Raw genomic sequence first — 18,918 nt, forward strand, 5'->3', positions numbered from 1 at the left:
ACTCATCCTCTCCTTCGTTTCTTTATTTTCCTGAGATACGTGCACAGCACTCACCAGAATGACCGAAATGAGAAAGGAAATACTAAGAACTGGGCAGACATGGAAGAACACAGCCGACAGCCCTGTTAGTAGGTCGGTAGCATCTATTTGCCAGACCCCTCACCCAGTGAGCCCACTTCCTCGCACACACGTGCAGTATGATTCTACCTATAATGTGTTTTTAACAGCTGAATACAGAGATGGTGTTAATGGTCAGAAGAGCAGCATTGTGGCTGTGGAACAGGAGGGAGCCTCCCTCCCATGCTGACAATGTGCTGCTCAGTGGGGTTCTGTTTCCATGGATGCCAACAATCCGTAAACATTTATTAAAATCCATCGAACTGCATACTTCTTAAAGTAGTCAAAATCTTAATTAAAAAAAAAAATAAAGTGATTCTACTTAACTTCTGAGTATACAGGCAACACAGTCAAAAGCAAACACTCAGAGAGACGCATGTCGACTGATATCCACAGTAGTGTTCTTTTAGCCATTCAACAGCCCCAAATTGGGAAGGCCCATCCATAGATGCACAGATAAACAAGGTGTATATACACACATAAAATGGCATTCAGCTGGAAGAAGAGAAAGTTCCGACATATGCTACAACATGGGTGACACTTGAATTTACTGGATTAAGTGAGTCAGCTTTCACTAATGAACAGATGCTGTACGGTCCCACTTCCATGAAGAACTTGAAGTGGTCAGACTCACAGAGAAAGCCAAAAGATGACATCAGGGATAATGTATAGGGAAGGAGGAGGAAGTTGGCATTGAATCCATTCAGAGTTCTGTTTTACGAGTCGGGACAGGTTCTATGGATGGACTGTGGACACGATTGTGTAACTGTGGATGTGCTCGATGCCTCTGAGCTGCATTGGCTACATTTATTAAGCTAGTACATTTTATGCAGTGTTTAACTAAGGTTGAATGTGATTCTACTATATGTCAACTAAATGTATGCTAACGAAGTCACAACCATCTATGGAGGAACCTTCTAGATCCCCCCTCCCTTCTTATTGCTTACTCTAAATCCTTGCTGTATACGGAAAGAAAGCAGTGGAGGGCAGACTCCCAAGTGTGGTGGTGTGTAAGGCTCTGTACCTCTGGGACACTGCATTACACTATAGCCTTCCTTCTTTCCCAGCCTCTAGGGGCAGGGCATGGGGGTGGGGACAACCAGAGAGGTCTCTACAAACACTTGAAAATGAGGGAGCCTGAGGAAAAGAATCCCAGCATAAAAGAATGGGGGTTAGGGGACTAATGTCAGATTTAAACTGTGAGCAGGCCCCATAGATCCCCAGGCTCCTTACCCACCTTGAAAAGCAAACTCAATTTTAAATTAGTCTTGTGTCTCTTCTACTCCCAAACAAAAAGATCATTTTTATACATCATGAAACAAGAAAAAAAATTCACCATTTGACTTGAAAACAGTTTATTTAATTTATACAAATAACTACTAAATACAAAAAGTAGATTAAAACAAAATAGTTATTTTTTTTTCTGGCAGAGTTTAAATGCACGTAATGGATAATTCCAAAGAAGATGCATTTCCCCCCACAGCGTTTGGGACTAAAATTCTACTGAAATCTTTGCTTCTAAATCAGTAATATATTGGGTGGTGTTGAATGGGTAATGACTAAATACGTTCTGCATACGAACTGAAAAGAAAGTTACAGTCTACACACATAAAAAAAAATGTGAAGCACTTAAAATGTGAATTTAACTGATAATAAAAGAAAATGTCTGTTTCAGAGTCGGGTGTTAAAAACATTTCAGTAATAAAATCATAAGACCACATAAAAATAAGCTTTAACATATGCACGAGGCAGTTTTGTTTTAAAAGAAAAAAAAAACCGCTAAGTGCACCAGTAATAAATAATTTGCAAAGTTGTGTCTAAACAATTCCTAATGTTCGCATCGTTGTAAACATCAGCACGTGTGTAAAATGCAGCAAAGTCCAACGTTACATTTTTTTGTTTTGCCAGATTGAATTCCTATTATCCAGAGACAGGCCAGTGGAGCACGCAGCCAATGTTTTGGCAAGTTGGGTCTTTAAGATTAAGGGCGACAGTGCAAGTAAGGAATGCACAGAATTCCTAGTGCAACAAAGAAAAGTAGGTGCAGCCAATATTGCTGATTACGAATTCACCACCTCCTTGAATTTCCCATGGGGAGTGTCTAGGAGACCCGTGAAAGATACGTAGAGAGCCACCGCCTTAATGCCCAGAGCTCCTGCACGATCTCTCTGGGTTCCTCCACTTCCCTACTCCTTGCAACCAGACCTGCCCACCATTAGTCTTTGTGGTGTGAACAGTTCATCAAGTGCTCGAGTCACAGTTTTTTGAGCGAGGTTAGGGTGGTTTTTGGTGTCTCCCCCGGAGCATGGCTGGGAAGAGACATCTGCTTCTGTCAGAGTAGCCACTTCGGGATTGGGGGGGACAGATGGATTCTGTTCTGCCAACCAGTCAGGCCAGCATTAGGTCCCAGCTGGACAATGACAGCATTGACTCTCCTTCTTGACACCGGTGACAATGTCAACAGTCAGTTTTTAATTTGTCTAGGGAATTATCGATTTTGGTCAAAGTCTTTTTGATACGTAGAGCTGTGAGTCTTGCGGATGGGTTCTGATACCAGCACTCTTTCATCAGCTTCGCCAAAGAAGTTAATGTCTGTGGAGAGAAAAGAAAGATCACACAAACTGGCCAAGTTGGACCCCCTGTGGGTCTTCTGGCTGCTAAAAGTAATTTTATTAACTAAGTTTCTCCTTCACCATTTTATGTAGGGCCCTAGAGTCCAATCGCATAGGTTTGGGAAGTGGTGTGATTCTTGAGGAAGCGCAATCTGGTAGGTGTTGCTAATGAGTGACTGTATTGACATAAAGTGTCCTGTCCGTGTGAGCCCAGTGTCAACAGTGTTATTCACAGAGATAGGAGTAGATTTGCAAACTGTATCCCTTCCAGGGATCTTAGGCATGCTACTACTTGTGAGCAATAGTCCAGGCTTCTCAGCATTGAGCAGCCTGCTTTTAGAATCTCAGGAAAGCAGTGAGAGTCAAGAGTTAATCACCACCACTCCCAAGTCTTTTGGTTTACAGGTGCAGTTGCAGGTTTAGGACAATAAGTCATCCCATGCTTGACACTGGTCACACATGGACACTCATGTGAACACTGTCACTCATTAGCAACACCTACCAGATTGTGCTTCTTCAAGAATTACACCACTTTCTAAACCTATGCAATTGGGCTTTAGGACCCTACTTAAAACTGTAGAGGAAAAAACCAAAAAGATGTATGGTCCATATCATACAGATGCTAAGAGCAGGGAAGAACTGGAGAGTAAGGTAACAAGTGCTGAGATGAACTCTAAAGCTAACAACCTGGTGCTCTTACCGGGTCTGAGAACCATCTGTTAGGTATGTTTGGCCTCTGTTGATCCACACAGACAACTTTCCTCATATCTTCAAAACTTGGGTCATTGGGAACAACATCATAGAATGGTGGCTTGTAATCTTCCACTATACCTGTGTACAAGATGAGAATTGCATGGGTTAGTAGGAGAGTATACAACCCCAGGGCTTCCCTGTTGTCTGTCAGGGGTTAGAATGTGACAGAAGAAAATACTATCACCTTGCTCCTATGTCAAATCAACTTCAGAAACTGCAGGCAGGTCCTAAAATAAGTCAAGAACTACGCAACAAATATATACCCTGCAGGAAATATACCCTCCATCAGAAGACATACAATCTTCTTGTGCAATCATAAGTACTAACAAACCATCCCAACAATGTCTATAAAGAGTTCACAATTGTTTCTATCTTCAGTACCAGAGAATCCCACACCCTCTTCTAACCTCCATTGGCATCAGGGACACACCTGTATGCAGAATACTTATATACATACAATAAATATTTTTTAAAAAATTATCTGCAAACATCTAGAGGCAAATAAAGAAATTAAGACAATCACCCGTTACCTTTTTGTTATGAAATTATTTTGTCAAAAAAAAAAAAAAAAAAAACCCTCATTGCTTTAAAATAGGGACCTGCAGGACCATGAAGGACCTACAAATAATGTAACCTGAGGTCCTCATTTCCCCAGTCACTTCCTCTACATGCGGGCATGTCCTCAACTACCAGGTACAACGGTCTGTCTGGTGGCTTCTGGAGTTATTATCAGTACCTGTCTTTTAACAGCGAATTTCACAAATTCATTTAAAACTTAGCCATGTGCAATTAGCAAAGTAACCCCTGTCCTCTTACATACAGGAAACCAGGGAAACTATCACTTGACTTCCCTCACCAACAATACGGTCAGTGACTAACTCAACTGCCAGCCCTTCTCTCTCTTGCATGCAACTTCTATTCCTAGACACATAGCAGGCTGTTGTAGAGGCCAGAAGGAGGCTGTGAGTAAAAGGTATAATTAAGCTTTTCCATTCTTGCAAGCCCCCTAAAAAAGCTTCAATCCCCTTTTCATTTGTCACAGAGATTAGTGAGAATCCATTCGCACCAATTTCACATAAATACAAACCACTTATGCAGAAGCTCAGAGATGAGGAGCATCTGCTCTAGAAATACTACCGAAACCCCACAAACTCAGTTTATTTTTAAAATGGAAAGTTAGTCTAAATTGTATCTTAAAATTTCTAGTTGATACTTTGTTAATTCTAAACAACATAGTCATGTTGGATAATTGCAACTGAGTTGTGGATCCTAATTAAAACCTTTTGGGGGCAAATACCAATAACTCTTAAGCTAGCAAAAGGTAGCTGCTACACTGTCTCAGAATCTTACCTACTGCTCTTGTAAGGATCCCTGGACACATTCAAACAAAAATGTCTTCACTCTGCAGTACTTGGAAAACCCATCCCAAACACAACTGTGCATCAAGGTAAAAACAACAACAACAACAAAAAACAACTTCCGTCTTTTGTTGGGCTGCTTACATTCACAGGAAACAGAAAACAACGTGCCATTCACCATCTCTTCATTATTCCATGGGGATATACTTCAGAGCCCAGCTTAATTCTTTTATAATATAGCATAATCACCAACTATTTGGAAGCTTGTTCATAGCACCAAAACAACTATGTGCATATGAGCAGTAATACGAAGTTAGATTTTTGTCTATCCCTGTATATAGATACACACACACACACACACACACACACACACACACACACCAAACATAGGTGGATATTTAAAAACAATATAGCAAGCCCAACAACACACGCTGCCATACAAAACCTAGTCCCCTGTGTTTCCATTTCTTTTATTTTGATCTTATTAAATAATGCCATGTGCTAATAAAAGGAAGCTAGGCTTCCAAACAACACAGCATTAAATTCACTGTGCAAGGAAAATCGAGCCATGCCTCCCTTTCTCCAACCACTGGCCCCAGCTCACTGTTTCCATCTGACTCTGGCTAAGCCCCTCAAAAAAATTAATTAAAAAGATACTCTGGGATTAAACTGTAATAATGTTCTTTTGGTGAAAACTCATGTTGGTAAAGAAAAGCCATTTATTTTTATTGGCCTAAAGTTCTTTGTACCTATTATGAGTGGAATGCCTTGTTAAATGCTGGGGAACATAGCATCTAGTAGAAGATCACATAGAAGTAACTCCCTTTTCCTTTAGATGATATAAATCTTGTACAAAAGTACTTCAAAACTGTTGTTTGTCTGTCTGTTGGTGTGTCTGTGTGCGTATGTATGTGTATAGGGGGCGGGCATTTGTATTGTGCTACAGGTCAACTCAGGGAACAGTTATTTGGGTGCCATCTATATCTTGTTTTGTTTTTCTGGTTTGTTTTGTTTGAGACAGGGCCTGAAGCTTGCTCAGTAGAGGAGGCTGGCTGAAGAGCAAGCTCCAAAGATCGTCCTGTCTCTGCCTCCCAGCACTGGGATCACACACTTGTACCATCATGCCCAGCTTCTCTACAGAGTCGCCTGGGATCAAAGTCACATGCTCATGCAAGCACTGAACTGTCTCCCCAATGCCCTCAACACTTTTTCACCCCACTATTTACTTTTACTTCAATGGGGAAAATTCTCTTTTGTTTACATGTTAGCTCCTAAATCAATTCAACCGTCATTTGATGCCCTAACCTGTCTATTAGAGATTGGGACTGGCAGGAAGGATACAGAAATGAAAAAAAAAAAAAAAAAAAAAAAAAAAAAAGATGTGGTGGAAACCACAAAATAAAGGGAAAGACAGATGAAAGGAGAATTATCAACTAATATTAGAGACAGAGGCAAAGGGACAGAGCTCAGAAAAAGAGACAGCATGTGGCTTCCTAAGTAGTTTCTTGAAACTGGGTGTCCTGGAGGGAAAGAAGTTTTAGAACTCAGAGCATAGAAGCAGGGCAAAGATTAGTAATTTATGTGGCAGAGCAGCGCCTAGGAAAAGAAAATACCCAAGAGAGCATGTTTTCCAGGTCGAAGGAGTTGATGAATCAAGAGACAAAGAGCCTCCCATGCTGGAGAAAGGAGAGGAGCCCCTGTGAGGGAAACTGGTGTATGTGGTAGAAAGGACAGGGGAAGGCCAGGATTGAGGGTGGGCCATGCATTCAGGGTATGCAATGAAAATGTTGTACACCCTGAGAGTGATTTACTTATACCTGCTCCTCAACTTCTGCCTGTATGTGACACTCTGGTTGGCCAAGCTCACCCCCTTAAAAAGAGTGAACTGTAAGTCCTACATATATGATCATTGGCAACACATAAACCAGCAGAGAGGATACCAAATACTAAGGAAAGCAACTAAGAATATGCGTCTTTAACACCTACACTCTGGAGGCAGAGGCAGGCCAGTCCAAGACTTTGAGGCCAGTTGGCTTTGCATAGCTAGCCAGGGCTACATAGTGAGATGCTGTCTCCAAACAAGCAACGGATGATGGGAACAGATATACAAATACTTCAAGTGCCATATGAGTATTACAAAGACAATGATCAGAGCAAAGATAATGACTGGAACCAATGATAAGAGGAATTCAGAGGAGAGGTGACCTTAGACAGTGTTCAAGGAGAGAACAGCCAGCCCTAGCTTTTCTGTAGAGTCCACTGATGACTCAAAGGGACACAGGAAAGAGATGAGAGCGATTATTCATAAGTTTCCCCCCACAGCTTTGGGCATGTATAATTAATTATTATAGTTGGTGTTTGTGTGTCGTTACCCCGCCCCCCGGGGGTGCATATGTCTAATGGAAAGTTTCTGTTCTTTAGGGCAAATCTATCTTTCCCAACATCCTTTACTCTGAGCAAGGCCCTCAGCTACCGTGCCATAGTTTTCCAAATCTTTAAAATGTATATCACAACCGCTCATGTGCAAATCACCAACAATGCCCACCATACACACTCTAGAAAGTACTAAGTACCATCGTGTCTAGAAACAAGAGCTCTCCAGAGATTCTGTCACAGAGGCCTCAGACCACACCCACACAAAGGTTAGTACAGAGTTCATATGGTTCTCATAGCCAGTTCCAGGTCAGTCAGAGACACAAACATGAGAAGAGAGAAAGAGAGAGAGAGAGAGAGAGAGAGAGAGAGAGAGAGAGAGAGAGAGAGAGAGGGGCCAGAGGGAGGGGGAGAGGGAAAGGGGGAGGGGGAGAGGGAAAGATGGAGGGAAAGAGGGGGAGGGAGAGAAGAGAGAAGGGAGAGAGGGCAGGGAGGGTGGGGAAGGAAGAAAGGAGGGAGAAAGGGAGGGAGGAGGGAAGGAAGAGAGAAAGAAAGAGGGAGAGAGAAGGAAGAGCAGGTAAGGAAGGAAGAAATGAAATAGAGAGGGAGTAAGAAGAGGGAGATGGAGAAGGGGAGACAAAAGGACAGGACAGAGCAGGAGAGAAAAGGATCCAAGAATATGAAAGAAAAAATTTACATGACATTGATAGAAGCTGCATTTGGATATGCAGACAAATCATGAAGGAGCGTCTGTATGGATGAATCTTGGTGTGATGGGGTCCACCATCAGTATTTCTGTTACCTAACTTACCATGCCTCGTAGCACAATGTCAAAATAATTTAATATCATGGCACACATAAAAGATGGTCAAAACATAAATGGGTACGGCTGGTCATACTGAAGGATGCCACCCTTCCTCACTGCCAAATAATCAAGGAAGAAGTTTTGGCTTCCAAAGTTCTGGGGATCAATCAGTTGTGGTTAGGGACTATGGTCCTGAGCCATGGAGACAGAGGATCAGGAACACACAGCCCACGGTCCTGAAGGCAGGTAGAGGAAGCACAGCTCTGTGTCAAGCTAGGGAAGTGAAGGCTGAGTAGAGTCATGGCCCCACCACTGACTTCTACTGCCACTCATGGGCATATGGAACCACATGCATCAAAGTCCACACCCAGTCTCATAGAGGTAAGATGCAAAAGCCAAACGCTTATAATAAGGTACTGTGTAGCTAGGCATAGCTAGAATATTATCTTATATGGTCAGAGGGAGAAAAGGGTCAGTCTAGGATAGCTTCATGGCTCTTCCCCACTTAAGAGTTGTATACCTTACCCTCAAACCTAGAGACCAAAACACCAGGGAGTTGGAGCGTCCTGGAACTGTGGTGGTCTCTTGAGAAGAGGGGTCATGTAATGAAGGCTGGGATTGTTACAAAGTTAAAGACACAGATATTTGTCTTAGAGGAAAGTCAGAAGGACCCCAAACAAACAGCTTCTCATAAAGTTCTGATGACTTCATATTATTTCAGCATGAGGCCAACTGACGGTCCTCCTCTGCTTGGTATCTCCAAACTGGGGACATGAAATTCCAAGAGATCACAGGAACAAAAATAATCCTTCCTCCAGCCTCGCCTCCACATTCCTGTCCCCAGTCACTTCCCTAAAGGTTAAAATAAACAATTGAATAAAAACTTTCAAATTACTTTAATGACTCTGCACTTTTTCCCTATGCCAATGCATCTGTCCAGACCTCAGTGCTCACTGAGGTAGCGAATCCACATCCTGAAGTGAATCCACAACGCTGGACAACCCGAGTTGTCATGGCTCCCGTACACAAGCCACTGTGCTTAGGAACAGAAACACATGCGGCTGGCTCTCTGGCAAACTCAAGGATTCATTAGAAGAGGTTTCCCAAACTACGTGTGCCAAACATACGTTTACTCTAACAAGTGTTTCCTACTCCCCACCCGTGAGAGATGCAGCTTGGCCAGCAAGGATGATTTTTTTCCCCCCTGTGATACAATAGGGTTTTTTGGCACATTGTAACATGGATTTTATCACAAAATAGTTAAAGTGGGAGAAATAACAGTGCTCCTCCAGAGCCTTCCTATAGGCAGAAAATGGGGAAACACATATAACACGGGGTGTGGGGGAAGAGGTAGATGGTGAGAGGTGGGAAGGGTCAAAGACCTGGGAGTTCTTGGAAACCTATTTCCAATGGAAAGGAACCAAGAAATGGTGCTCAGCGTATTATTTACACAGCAGGTCAATAATAGTCGATTTACTGACATGATCTCATTTAACCACTATGACCCTTTCAAGTTGGTACTGTGATGGATACTTTTTCAATGGTGAAACAAATCTAAATAATAGTACCATTGTATAACGTGAGAGCCTTGTTTTTGTTTGTTTCTTGTGGTTTTTGTTTTGTTTGTTTTGTTTTTATTTTCCTGACCAAGCAGGCCTAGAACCAGAGATATAAAACTCTGAGGGATCCACTCACATTGGCTTCTGTGTACCTCTGACTGAGAACCCTGGTTCCTGATAGATACACACAGCAGGAAGCTATGAAGCCAACAAATGCCACAGAGACACACAGCTTTGCCCCCCTACAGAGCCTATAGATACACAGACCACAGATGCTTGCTGGCATTGCTTCATCTGCCTTCTCAGGATGCCTCTAGTCAACTGTACGTACTCAAAACCTGGACATCGAATTCCCCAACTTAGCAACCCCTAATTCAGAATTCTGGGGCTGAATTAATTAACTGCTAATCTAAGCAAGCCCCCTGCCTTTAGTTCATACAGAAACTCACACAGGAAAGGTGGAAACACCCCATCCTTTCCTAAAAATTCCAAACTCTCGATGTCAAAGTACCAGCACCAGTAAATTCCAAAAAGATACTACTGAGAAATTCTTGACCATGAAAATGAGCTGAAGTCCCATTTCCTGTACAGAAGCAGCATGAGGTTTATTACCAGTTGGAAATAAACGTAAAATTCTAATAAAAGTACAAAATATGACATATTTTTATGCTCATAGTTCACTTGAGGATCACACTGCTCCAAGAGAACTATCTGGTCATCAATTTTTATAATAGACTCAGAAACTCAAAGGATATATAATTATAATAACCTTCTTAATGTGAGATGTTCAAATGAGGTACATTTATACACAATAATTTCAAAAATATATATATTATTTTAATGACAGTTCCTAAAGGTGGTAAGAAAGTGAAATAGGTACATCGCACCCTGGGGTGAAGGAAATACTGTAAATTAGGACAACCCTTATGGAAAGCAATTTGGCACTACGTGCCAAGCCATAAAAACATCCATATTCTGACCTATTAAATCTACTTCCCTTAAGATGAGTAATTAAATTCCCCAAGTCAAAAGTTCTGTGCACAGAAATGTCTACTACGGGCCTCAAATGGGAGACACAGGATGTCTAATAGTCTGGGAATGGTTACAGTAATAAGATATCATGTGAACATTTAAAATAAGAGCAGAGATTAACAGTTAGGAGTCACATACAAGAAAGATGGTAACTAAGTTTCAACAGCGTGGTCATGGGGAAGGGAAGAGGAACATAATGCAGGAGTGTGGTAGGAAGATACCATTTCTCCTACTGTTCTTTCTTCTCACTTGTCCTGTCTGGGACTAGTAGTAGTTCAAATAAAACAGGTTTTCAAGAAGCATTGATTAGTTTCAATTCTGAGTTTAGACAAACTGTGTGTGTGTGTATGTGTGTGTGTGTGTGTGTGTATGAATATTCATGGGAGAAAAGGGAGTAGAGAAAGAAAACACCATCAACTTAGTCACTGTCAGAAAGTAAGACTCGATTTAAAATGAGAGATAAGATACCCTTATCTCCCCTTAAAAAAAAAAATCTAAACCACATCATAGAACAGAAGTTCAACCCACGGCATCTTAGGAAATAGCTAGACGCCTAAACCATGATGCAAAGAAGAGACCAATAAATCGCAAAAACAACCAAAACATTCTCCCATCCATGGTTGTTTTTTTTTTTTTTTCCTCTCCCAAAAATAACCGTAATCACAGGATCTAAGCAAGCAAACTAACATTTGTTTGGCTGAATTTTAAGCAGATGACTCTAACTTCAAACTGATGACTATTAATCACAGTTGATCTTTCAAGCCATTTGGGTTGATGCCTGTGACACCGACACGGGGCACATCTGTGACACATTCTTACTAAGCCCACAGCACATGTTCCAGTCTAGCAGACTGCTTGGCTCCGGGCTGCACCCCTAAACCTGGAAACTAGCTCCTGCACTGGTCTACGGACACCAGCTTCCTCTTCTCAGGGGAGACTCCTTCGCATGGCTTATGTTGGCAATGATCCTGTCAATGCTCTTGTTAGGATAATCCAAGCAGAGTCAGATTTTCCCTCCTTAGCTCTCAGGCAGGCACAAATGACTGGGGTGAGGAAATGAAGTCCATGTGCAATCTCAGGCAAAGTTCACAACTTTATAAACCAGCTAGGCAATCCCTCTGTCGCAAACCGGTCTCAAGTGCCTCAATGGCACCAATTGAAAGGCGGTGGATTGAGAAACAACTACCAAAAAATGTCCATGACACCATAGAACTGTCAAGTTATAGTTCACAGATGTCTAGCGTCACACCATAGAACTGTCAAGTTATAGTTCACAGATGTCTAGACACACTGAAGTCACAGAAAATGCTTTCATGAAGACATACCCACTTCAGCTATTTAAATAGTATCAAGTTACTAACTCCATTTCCTCTCCAGAACCTTTATTTTTTTTAAAAGATTAATTTATTATATATAATAGCATTCTGCCTGCATGTATGCCTGCAGGCCAGAAGAGGGCACCAGATCTCACTGTAGATGGCTGTGAGCTACCATGTGGTTGCTGGGAATTGAGCTCAGGACCTCTTCAAAGAGCAGCCAGTGCCTTCAAACTCTGAGCCATCGCTCTAGCCTCTCCAGAACCTCTTGTGTTAGTCACAAAAATTATAATTACTCTACAATTCTCAGTCCTTGGAAAAAACAGTCAGTGAATGGTAGACAAGGCACAGATATTAGATTTCATGTCTTATTTCTAGAAGACTTCAGATCTGGGATCCCAGTGGTTCCCAGGCTTTTCAAAATGGCTCTTGAAAAATGAGTAAAAATGTAAGCATCATTTTCTTCTCTTTTTCATGGGATAGTTTTAGAGCTATATTTTCTAGATATATGAGGTTCATCAAGCTATTTCAAGAGACTCTGCTATGGGAATCACTCTGAGTTCTTAGGGTCTGCCTAAAGCTGAAAGAATAAAAACTGGTGTTCATTATATGAGGTTCACTCAAGTACTTTGTGGACAGACATGAGGGAGAGCTTCATACTTCATACTTCAGGAGGTATGGGCTAAAAACTGTGACAAACAGTCCATACCTTTACTCCTAGCACCTGAGGGTAGAGAGAGTCAGATCTCTGTGAGTTCCAGGCTAGTGTGACCTACAAAATGAGTCCCTGCCTCCAAAGAAGAAGGAAGAAAGGAGATAAGGAGGAAAGGAGGGAGGGAGGGAGGGGAGGGGAGCGTGACATATGCTTTCCTATTGGCTAAGACAACACCATTTCATAAAATCACCCAAACAGATCAATAACAGCTACCCAGCCATGGTCCTTGAACTTAAATTTGACCCATTCAAAAAGTACTGAATGCCTTCCAAATGTGGAAACAGACTTTTCTCAGTAATCCAGTAAGAAGAAGAAAAGAATTCTTCTGCAACAGCAGGATGCTTCCATAAGAGCCGGGCATTTCTCTTGAGTTAAATCTAGCTTATGCAGGAACAAAGAGGGAAGGGCGGCAAGAAGAAAGCTAGATCAGGGAAGGAAATAAGGAGCAAGAGACCCAAACAAAAACCAAGAGAAAAAAAAATCATTCTTCCGGTTGTCATTTCCTCTCATGCATTTCAAACAGAACACCATTACCCACTGTAAGTCCAGCAAGTATAATCTGATTCAAGGAACAATGCAGCTTCCGTAGCCCCCTGTGCCTTTTGACCACGCGGCATCAAGAGACCGTGGGCAAAGTGGGCAAAGATAACATCAGGTACTTACCATTGCTCACCATCCGCCTGGCCACTTCCCACAGAACAAGGCCGAAGGCCCAAATGTCGACCCTCTTATAAGAATCAAAGCAATCCACTTGGATGGTTTCATCGAGCACTTCAGGAGCCATGTAGCGCTTGGTCCCCACACGGGGGTTGTTTCCCACATCAAGCTGATTTGTGCTCTGGGAATGCATGACTGCCAGGCCTAAAGGGAAAAAGACAACAGGGTGTTTAGCTACTGCCTTTCTCCTACAGGGCAGCTGATGGGATTTAAAACAACCCGATCAAAAGCGCCCTCTGGTGGTATGTGGGTCACTGCTGATACACTTCAACTGTCCTCAGTATCTCGTGGATTACTTGTGACTTTGGGAGCAAGAGCAGATACAAGGACTAATTTCCGGCAGATAATGAGGCCATCAAGTTAATATATGAAGCTCTAAAAGAGAAAGGTTTTTATAGAAGGCAGACCAAAATACTAAAGCAATATGAGGCCATGTTTGAAGCACATGGAAAAACATTACACGTCAACTTCCATGTGGCTTAGAAATCAGCAAATTAAACTCTGAAAGTCTACCACCTCTCCCACTCTTCTCCTAATACAAATTTTTGGGAGCGTGAGACCAAAAACCTGAGGCAATTTATTGTTTCCAAAAAGAGCACGCTAGGATAGGTTGTGCTGTATCCCCAAAGGGACAGCGAGGGCAATCAGGCTGGCTGGACCCACGGGCCTTCCTCTGGAATCATGGGAACAGACAGCGATAGGCTGAACCCTGACTCTCTGCATCTCTTTCGTTAAATGGTTCCAAAGCACTTAAACCGCAGCTCATTTCTGAATTCCTCAGTCAATTAGAGAGACCCGCCGTTCCCGCCAGCCACCCGGGAAAGACAGCTTTGTGCATGGCTTATTTGAGGATGGAATTATTGATTGATGCATAAATAGACCATCTTAAAATGATTGTGATAACACTCAATATAATGAGAAGTGCCAAACAGGACCATGCCTCTGCAAACTGTGCAATCCAAAGGCGCCTTGGAAACCCCTCCAGTTTACCTGCAGTGACTGAATTCTTCAGGCAGGAGTTTTGAACACATGACTCCATACCAGGCCAGAGAGCACATGCCATCCCAACCTTCACATTGAGCAAAGATTTCAGCAACTGCCTTCAGCTAAATAAAGCAGGCTGGTTCCTCTTTCTCTGATCTGGCCATTGTGAATGTTTTCCAAATCAAATACATGTTCCTCTGCCATTCCTAGAACTACACTCAAAACTTCAGGATGCTGTAAAAGTGTAGTTGAAACAGACACAGTCATGGAGGCTGTGTACAGTTTTGGGCTGGACTATTAAAGTATGACAAAGTGACCATGAGCGTCTTTAAAACCAGGGCACAAAAGGAAGAATGAAAGTTACCTGACTGTTTTCTTTGGCTCATTCATTATGCTAAGATGCCAGTAAATAGCCCCGTGGAGAGGCTGACACGCAGGGTACCGAAGCTTGCCGCCAAGAGCCATGAGATCCACCACACTAGAAATAATTGTTTTGGCTACAGCCAGGGCTTCAAGTGACTAGGGTCCTGACCAGCAGCTTATCAGTGTGCACCTGCAATCCCAGGAGGCAAAGGCAGGAGAATTTCTACAAGTTTTAAGACCACTGAGTTCCAGGTCAGCTGGGCCTAAACAGTGAGACAATATCTCAAAACAAACACAAACAAAACCACCTTAAGATGCTAGGTGGTAAATTGTACAGAGAATCCCTTACCTAGTATAGGATAACAATCACAATAAAGAAAAAAAATCCAATTTATAAACCTTGAATGAATTACTATTTGGGAAAGCCAAAAAAAAAAAAAATTACTTGTTCATTATGGTGGCGCACATTTAAACCTTTTATGTGATATTTTCTCTTCTATGCAAGCAAAAAAAAAGTTTTTTTTTAAAAGAAAAAAATGTAATTAAAAATGTGTATGCTTAAATGTTTTATAAAAAAAAATGTTAGAAAAAAATCAACCAGGTATAGTCCTTTTAGCAGCCCCGATAACAGAACACTGTTCCTAATGGGTGATACTTAATTTCGGGGTAAGCCATGAAAAATGATATGTGACTTAAAGCTGTAAAGGGGCTGTTTCCTACGCAACACAACCAGTCTACTGCAGTGACTAGGTAGCACCAGTTTGTATAAAGACTAATGTATCCATATAACTGGAAGGCTTCATGGCTAAGAAATGTGACGGAATCCTTAACTAGCTGGACCCACTAGCAAAATCCCCCATCTCCCTCCTTCCGCACTGAGCCTCAGAAACCACATCCAAGAGCTGCCCCACTGCACTGTAAAAGCAGCCCACACCTGAGTCCTTTCAGCTGAGACAGCTCTAGCACTGTCCAAATCCTACCGTGACCCTGTGGAGGTGGGGCATGGTCGGCGCTGACTTACATGAGTAACTATTATGTAATGAAGGCACCAGTGACATAGACATTCAGAGCACAGCATTAAGCACTACTAGAGCCCTCCTTGGCTAAGACCCTTTGACACCCCCTCCCCCACCCCGCACAGAGTGTAAGCAGTGTCAGCCCTTGAGCCAGGTAAATACATAAGTAAACAAACACGCAAAAAAAAACGCAGCATAAATGGCAGAATTCACACACAGATCACCCTGATTCTAAGAGCCATGACAGAGGTTGTGCGAGTCTGCTTCATCACAACTCAAACGGCCTCACAAAGCTTCGGGACCATGCTCTCACCCTTGCAAAACACAATGAAGTCATTCCTCCACACGCAAGCAAGGATTTGAAAGAGCCTCGGAGGAAGTGCACTTTCCTAACATGTCAAATTCTCTGTCTTTAAAATCGAACAAAAATAAATTAAGCCCATTATACAATTAAAGCCAGTTCTCTCTAAACCTTCATCAGGGGTCTCACCAGTCAGTTAAAATGAATAAACAACATTATTCGGTTCTTATTAGCATAATTATGCAGCCAAAATTCTAGGGCTTTGGGGTAGATTTTATTTTGCAGAATTGCTTCTATCCACGAAGACATTCTCATCTGTGGAACAACTGAAGCTCCATCAGCAGATTCAAAACCCTGGAGGGTGGCAAGGCTCTGATTCCTCAAAGGCTGAGTTATCTCACAGACTACTGTCTCCAGTTGATAACTCTGCTTTGGCTACAGAAAAACGATGACTTCATGAACAATTTATTTTTAAGACCAACCACCCCATGAAATACATAGTTGTGCTCTTACTTTCATGTGAAAGTTTGTGAAATCTGGAAGCAATCATATTTGCTGCTGGTAAGGGTGGGACACAGCCTGAGCGGATGAGCTTACTATAAAGAGCAATGGAACCATCTACAGAGATTGGGGGGGGGGGGATTACAGCTTTCGTCAAAACTCTGAAAATATAAGGTTTGGGTGTTTCATGATGTTTAAATTGTACCTGAAAGGGAGGAAAAATGAATGAACACATAAGGTACGCTACTTAATGCTAATATATATTATCTTGAATGTTGAGGTTGTCAGAGAGAAGAATTCTTTCGTCTGCAACTTGCTTTGAAATCCTCATAGGTGGACATGAACTGATAGATGGGTAGATCGACATGCCGTACAGATTGAAAGAACCGTAAAACGTTAGTGGGGAGATGTAAGTGGTACACACACAGCTGCTGATTACAATGACAGTCTTCCTGGATGTTTGAGAATTTTACCGCAACGTGCTAGCAGGAGAAATAGGTACAACACTGGAGCACAACATTAGTAAGGGCAGCAATTAAGATTTTTTTTTTTTTTTAAAAAGTTTACCCAAATCTGCTATGCAGCACTGTCCGTTCTTCTTCACCAGGATGTTTTTGCTCTTCAGATCTCGATGGGCAATGGCAGACTTCCCCTGGGTCCCAAATATCTCTATGTGCAAATGTGCAAGACCACTGGCTACGGACAGCACGATCCGAAGGCAGCTAACTGTATCCAGAGTCGTGAGCTGAAGGTAGTCATACAACGATCCCATTTCGTGGTAATGTGTAATGAGCCACAGCTGGGTACTGGAGTGTCTGGATGTCATGTCTGAAGCAATGAAACCTGGAGAGGGGGTGGACAGAATTCTCAGTGACAACTCTACCTTGTTGCTCTGAGGACCCAAAATCGTCTCAGAGCAGATCTAATCTAGAACAAGAAAATATTGAACAATTACAACGGCAACAAAGAATAGCGTTTACTCCTGAAGGGGGTGGGACCAATGAACAGCACACGTCCTGCCAGTTTCCACTGTAAGTAACCCTTTCAACACCGAATACACAGTGTGAAGAGCCACACAGCATTTATACTCCTGGGATCATCCATAATAAAACTTTCAAACTCTTTGCTATGCAAACACTACACATAAGCACCCCGAAACCCTACCAGACCAGAAACCTAGATGCTTGTCTTCTAGTCCTAACCTGTCTGTGGATTTTACGTAATATGGGTAATTCTAATGATCTACCTGGCTTACATTTGTTCCAGCATAAAACAGAGGTAAATTCATATAAAGTGATTGATTCATTAAGTAAAAAAAGACAAAAACGGTCAAGCGTTATTCGTGTTTGTGATGCTCTTTATCAGTCCGATGGTAAAAACTATAAGGATCATGCTCGTAGGCTGGAAAGGTCCAACCCTACAAGGGAAAACCTCCACAGGAAATAAGTACTGTAGCGTGTATGTGAGACGGGCCCCATGGACCAGTACCCACAATCCAAAAGGTCCAGAGCAAGGAGGCATTCGGTTACCGCCATGCCTGCTGCACCGTCTGTACTGTCTAGATAGTTTTTTCTAAAATAAATAATTTTAATGATTCAGATTAGACATTGGAATAGGCTTACATGCAGAGGTGACAAGTGAATTCGTCCTGAGGAGGGTCGGACACTAACAGATGCGGAAAGACATGGAGGTACTTTCATACACAGGCAAGGCATGGGACTCTTAGTCTCCATTAACTTCCTTCAAATAAAGATGCCGAACTAGAGAGTGCCGTTCCAAAGAAAGCAAACTGCTAACGTATAACTGTGCAGTAGCCAGTACCAATTTCTTCCCGAGACAACAATGATCATGTATAATTAAGCAAGTAATAACCAAGCTCTTTGGCTCTCACCTTACCTATGACCCCTAAATCTTTTTTTTTCCTAGCCTCACTCTATTTGATCTTGTTATTTTATATGAATGAGGAAACAAAGGAATTTGGATGAACTTCGCTTTCATCATGAATAATGTCATATTTGACATTTAAACATACTCTTAATTGTTTTTGTTTTTATTCATAAATTAATTTATTTATTTACTTTACATGTTGATTGGAACCTCCCTACCCTCCCCTTCTCCCAGACCCTCCCCTTCTCCCAGACCCTCCCCTTCTCCCAGACCCTCCCCTTCTCCCAGACCCTCCCCTTCTCCCAGACCCTCCCCTTCTCTCTTCTCCCTAGACCCTCAAACCTTAAGGAAGGATTTCGCTCATTCCATTCATTTATGTTCTAAACCAGGAAAAAGGACTCGTGTGTGTGTGTGTGTGTGTGTGTGTGTGCGCGCGCGAGTGCGCGCACGCTTGTGCATACACCAGGAACCAGGACTTTTAAATGAACAAAATTTTTTTTTCAACTGTT

At 42.2% G+C, this 18,918-nt stretch overlaps 1 protein-coding gene across 2 annotated transcripts in view; it reads right to left on the reverse strand.

Annotated features, from left to right (window-relative positions):
* Positions 1–1,455: 1,455 nt before the first annotated feature.
* Positions 1,456–18,918, reverse strand: part of Acvr1 (activin A receptor type 1) — a 119,959-nt gene continuing 102,496 nt past the window's right edge. For both annotated transcript variants that reach the window (XM_034495429.2, XM_034495428.2), the window contains 4 exons: positions 17,090–17,365; positions 13,304–13,501; positions 3,430–3,560; positions 1,456–2,709 (listed from right to left, as the gene is read on the reverse strand). In XM_034495429.2, the coding sequence (XP_034351320.1) occupies positions 2,575–2,709; positions 3,430–3,560; positions 13,304–13,501; positions 17,090–17,365 (740 nt within the window). In that variant the 3' untranslated portion in view covers positions 1,456–2,574. The remainder of the gene's footprint in view (positions 2,710–3,429; positions 3,561–13,303; positions 13,502–17,089; positions 17,366–18,918) is intronic.

This window comes from Arvicanthis niloticus, chromosome 2, assembly GCF_011762505.2.
Source record: "Arvicanthis niloticus isolate mArvNil1 chromosome 2, mArvNil1.pat.X, whole genome shotgun sequence".
NCBI lineage: Eukaryota > Metazoa > Chordata > Mammalia > Rodentia > Muridae > Arvicanthis > Arvicanthis niloticus.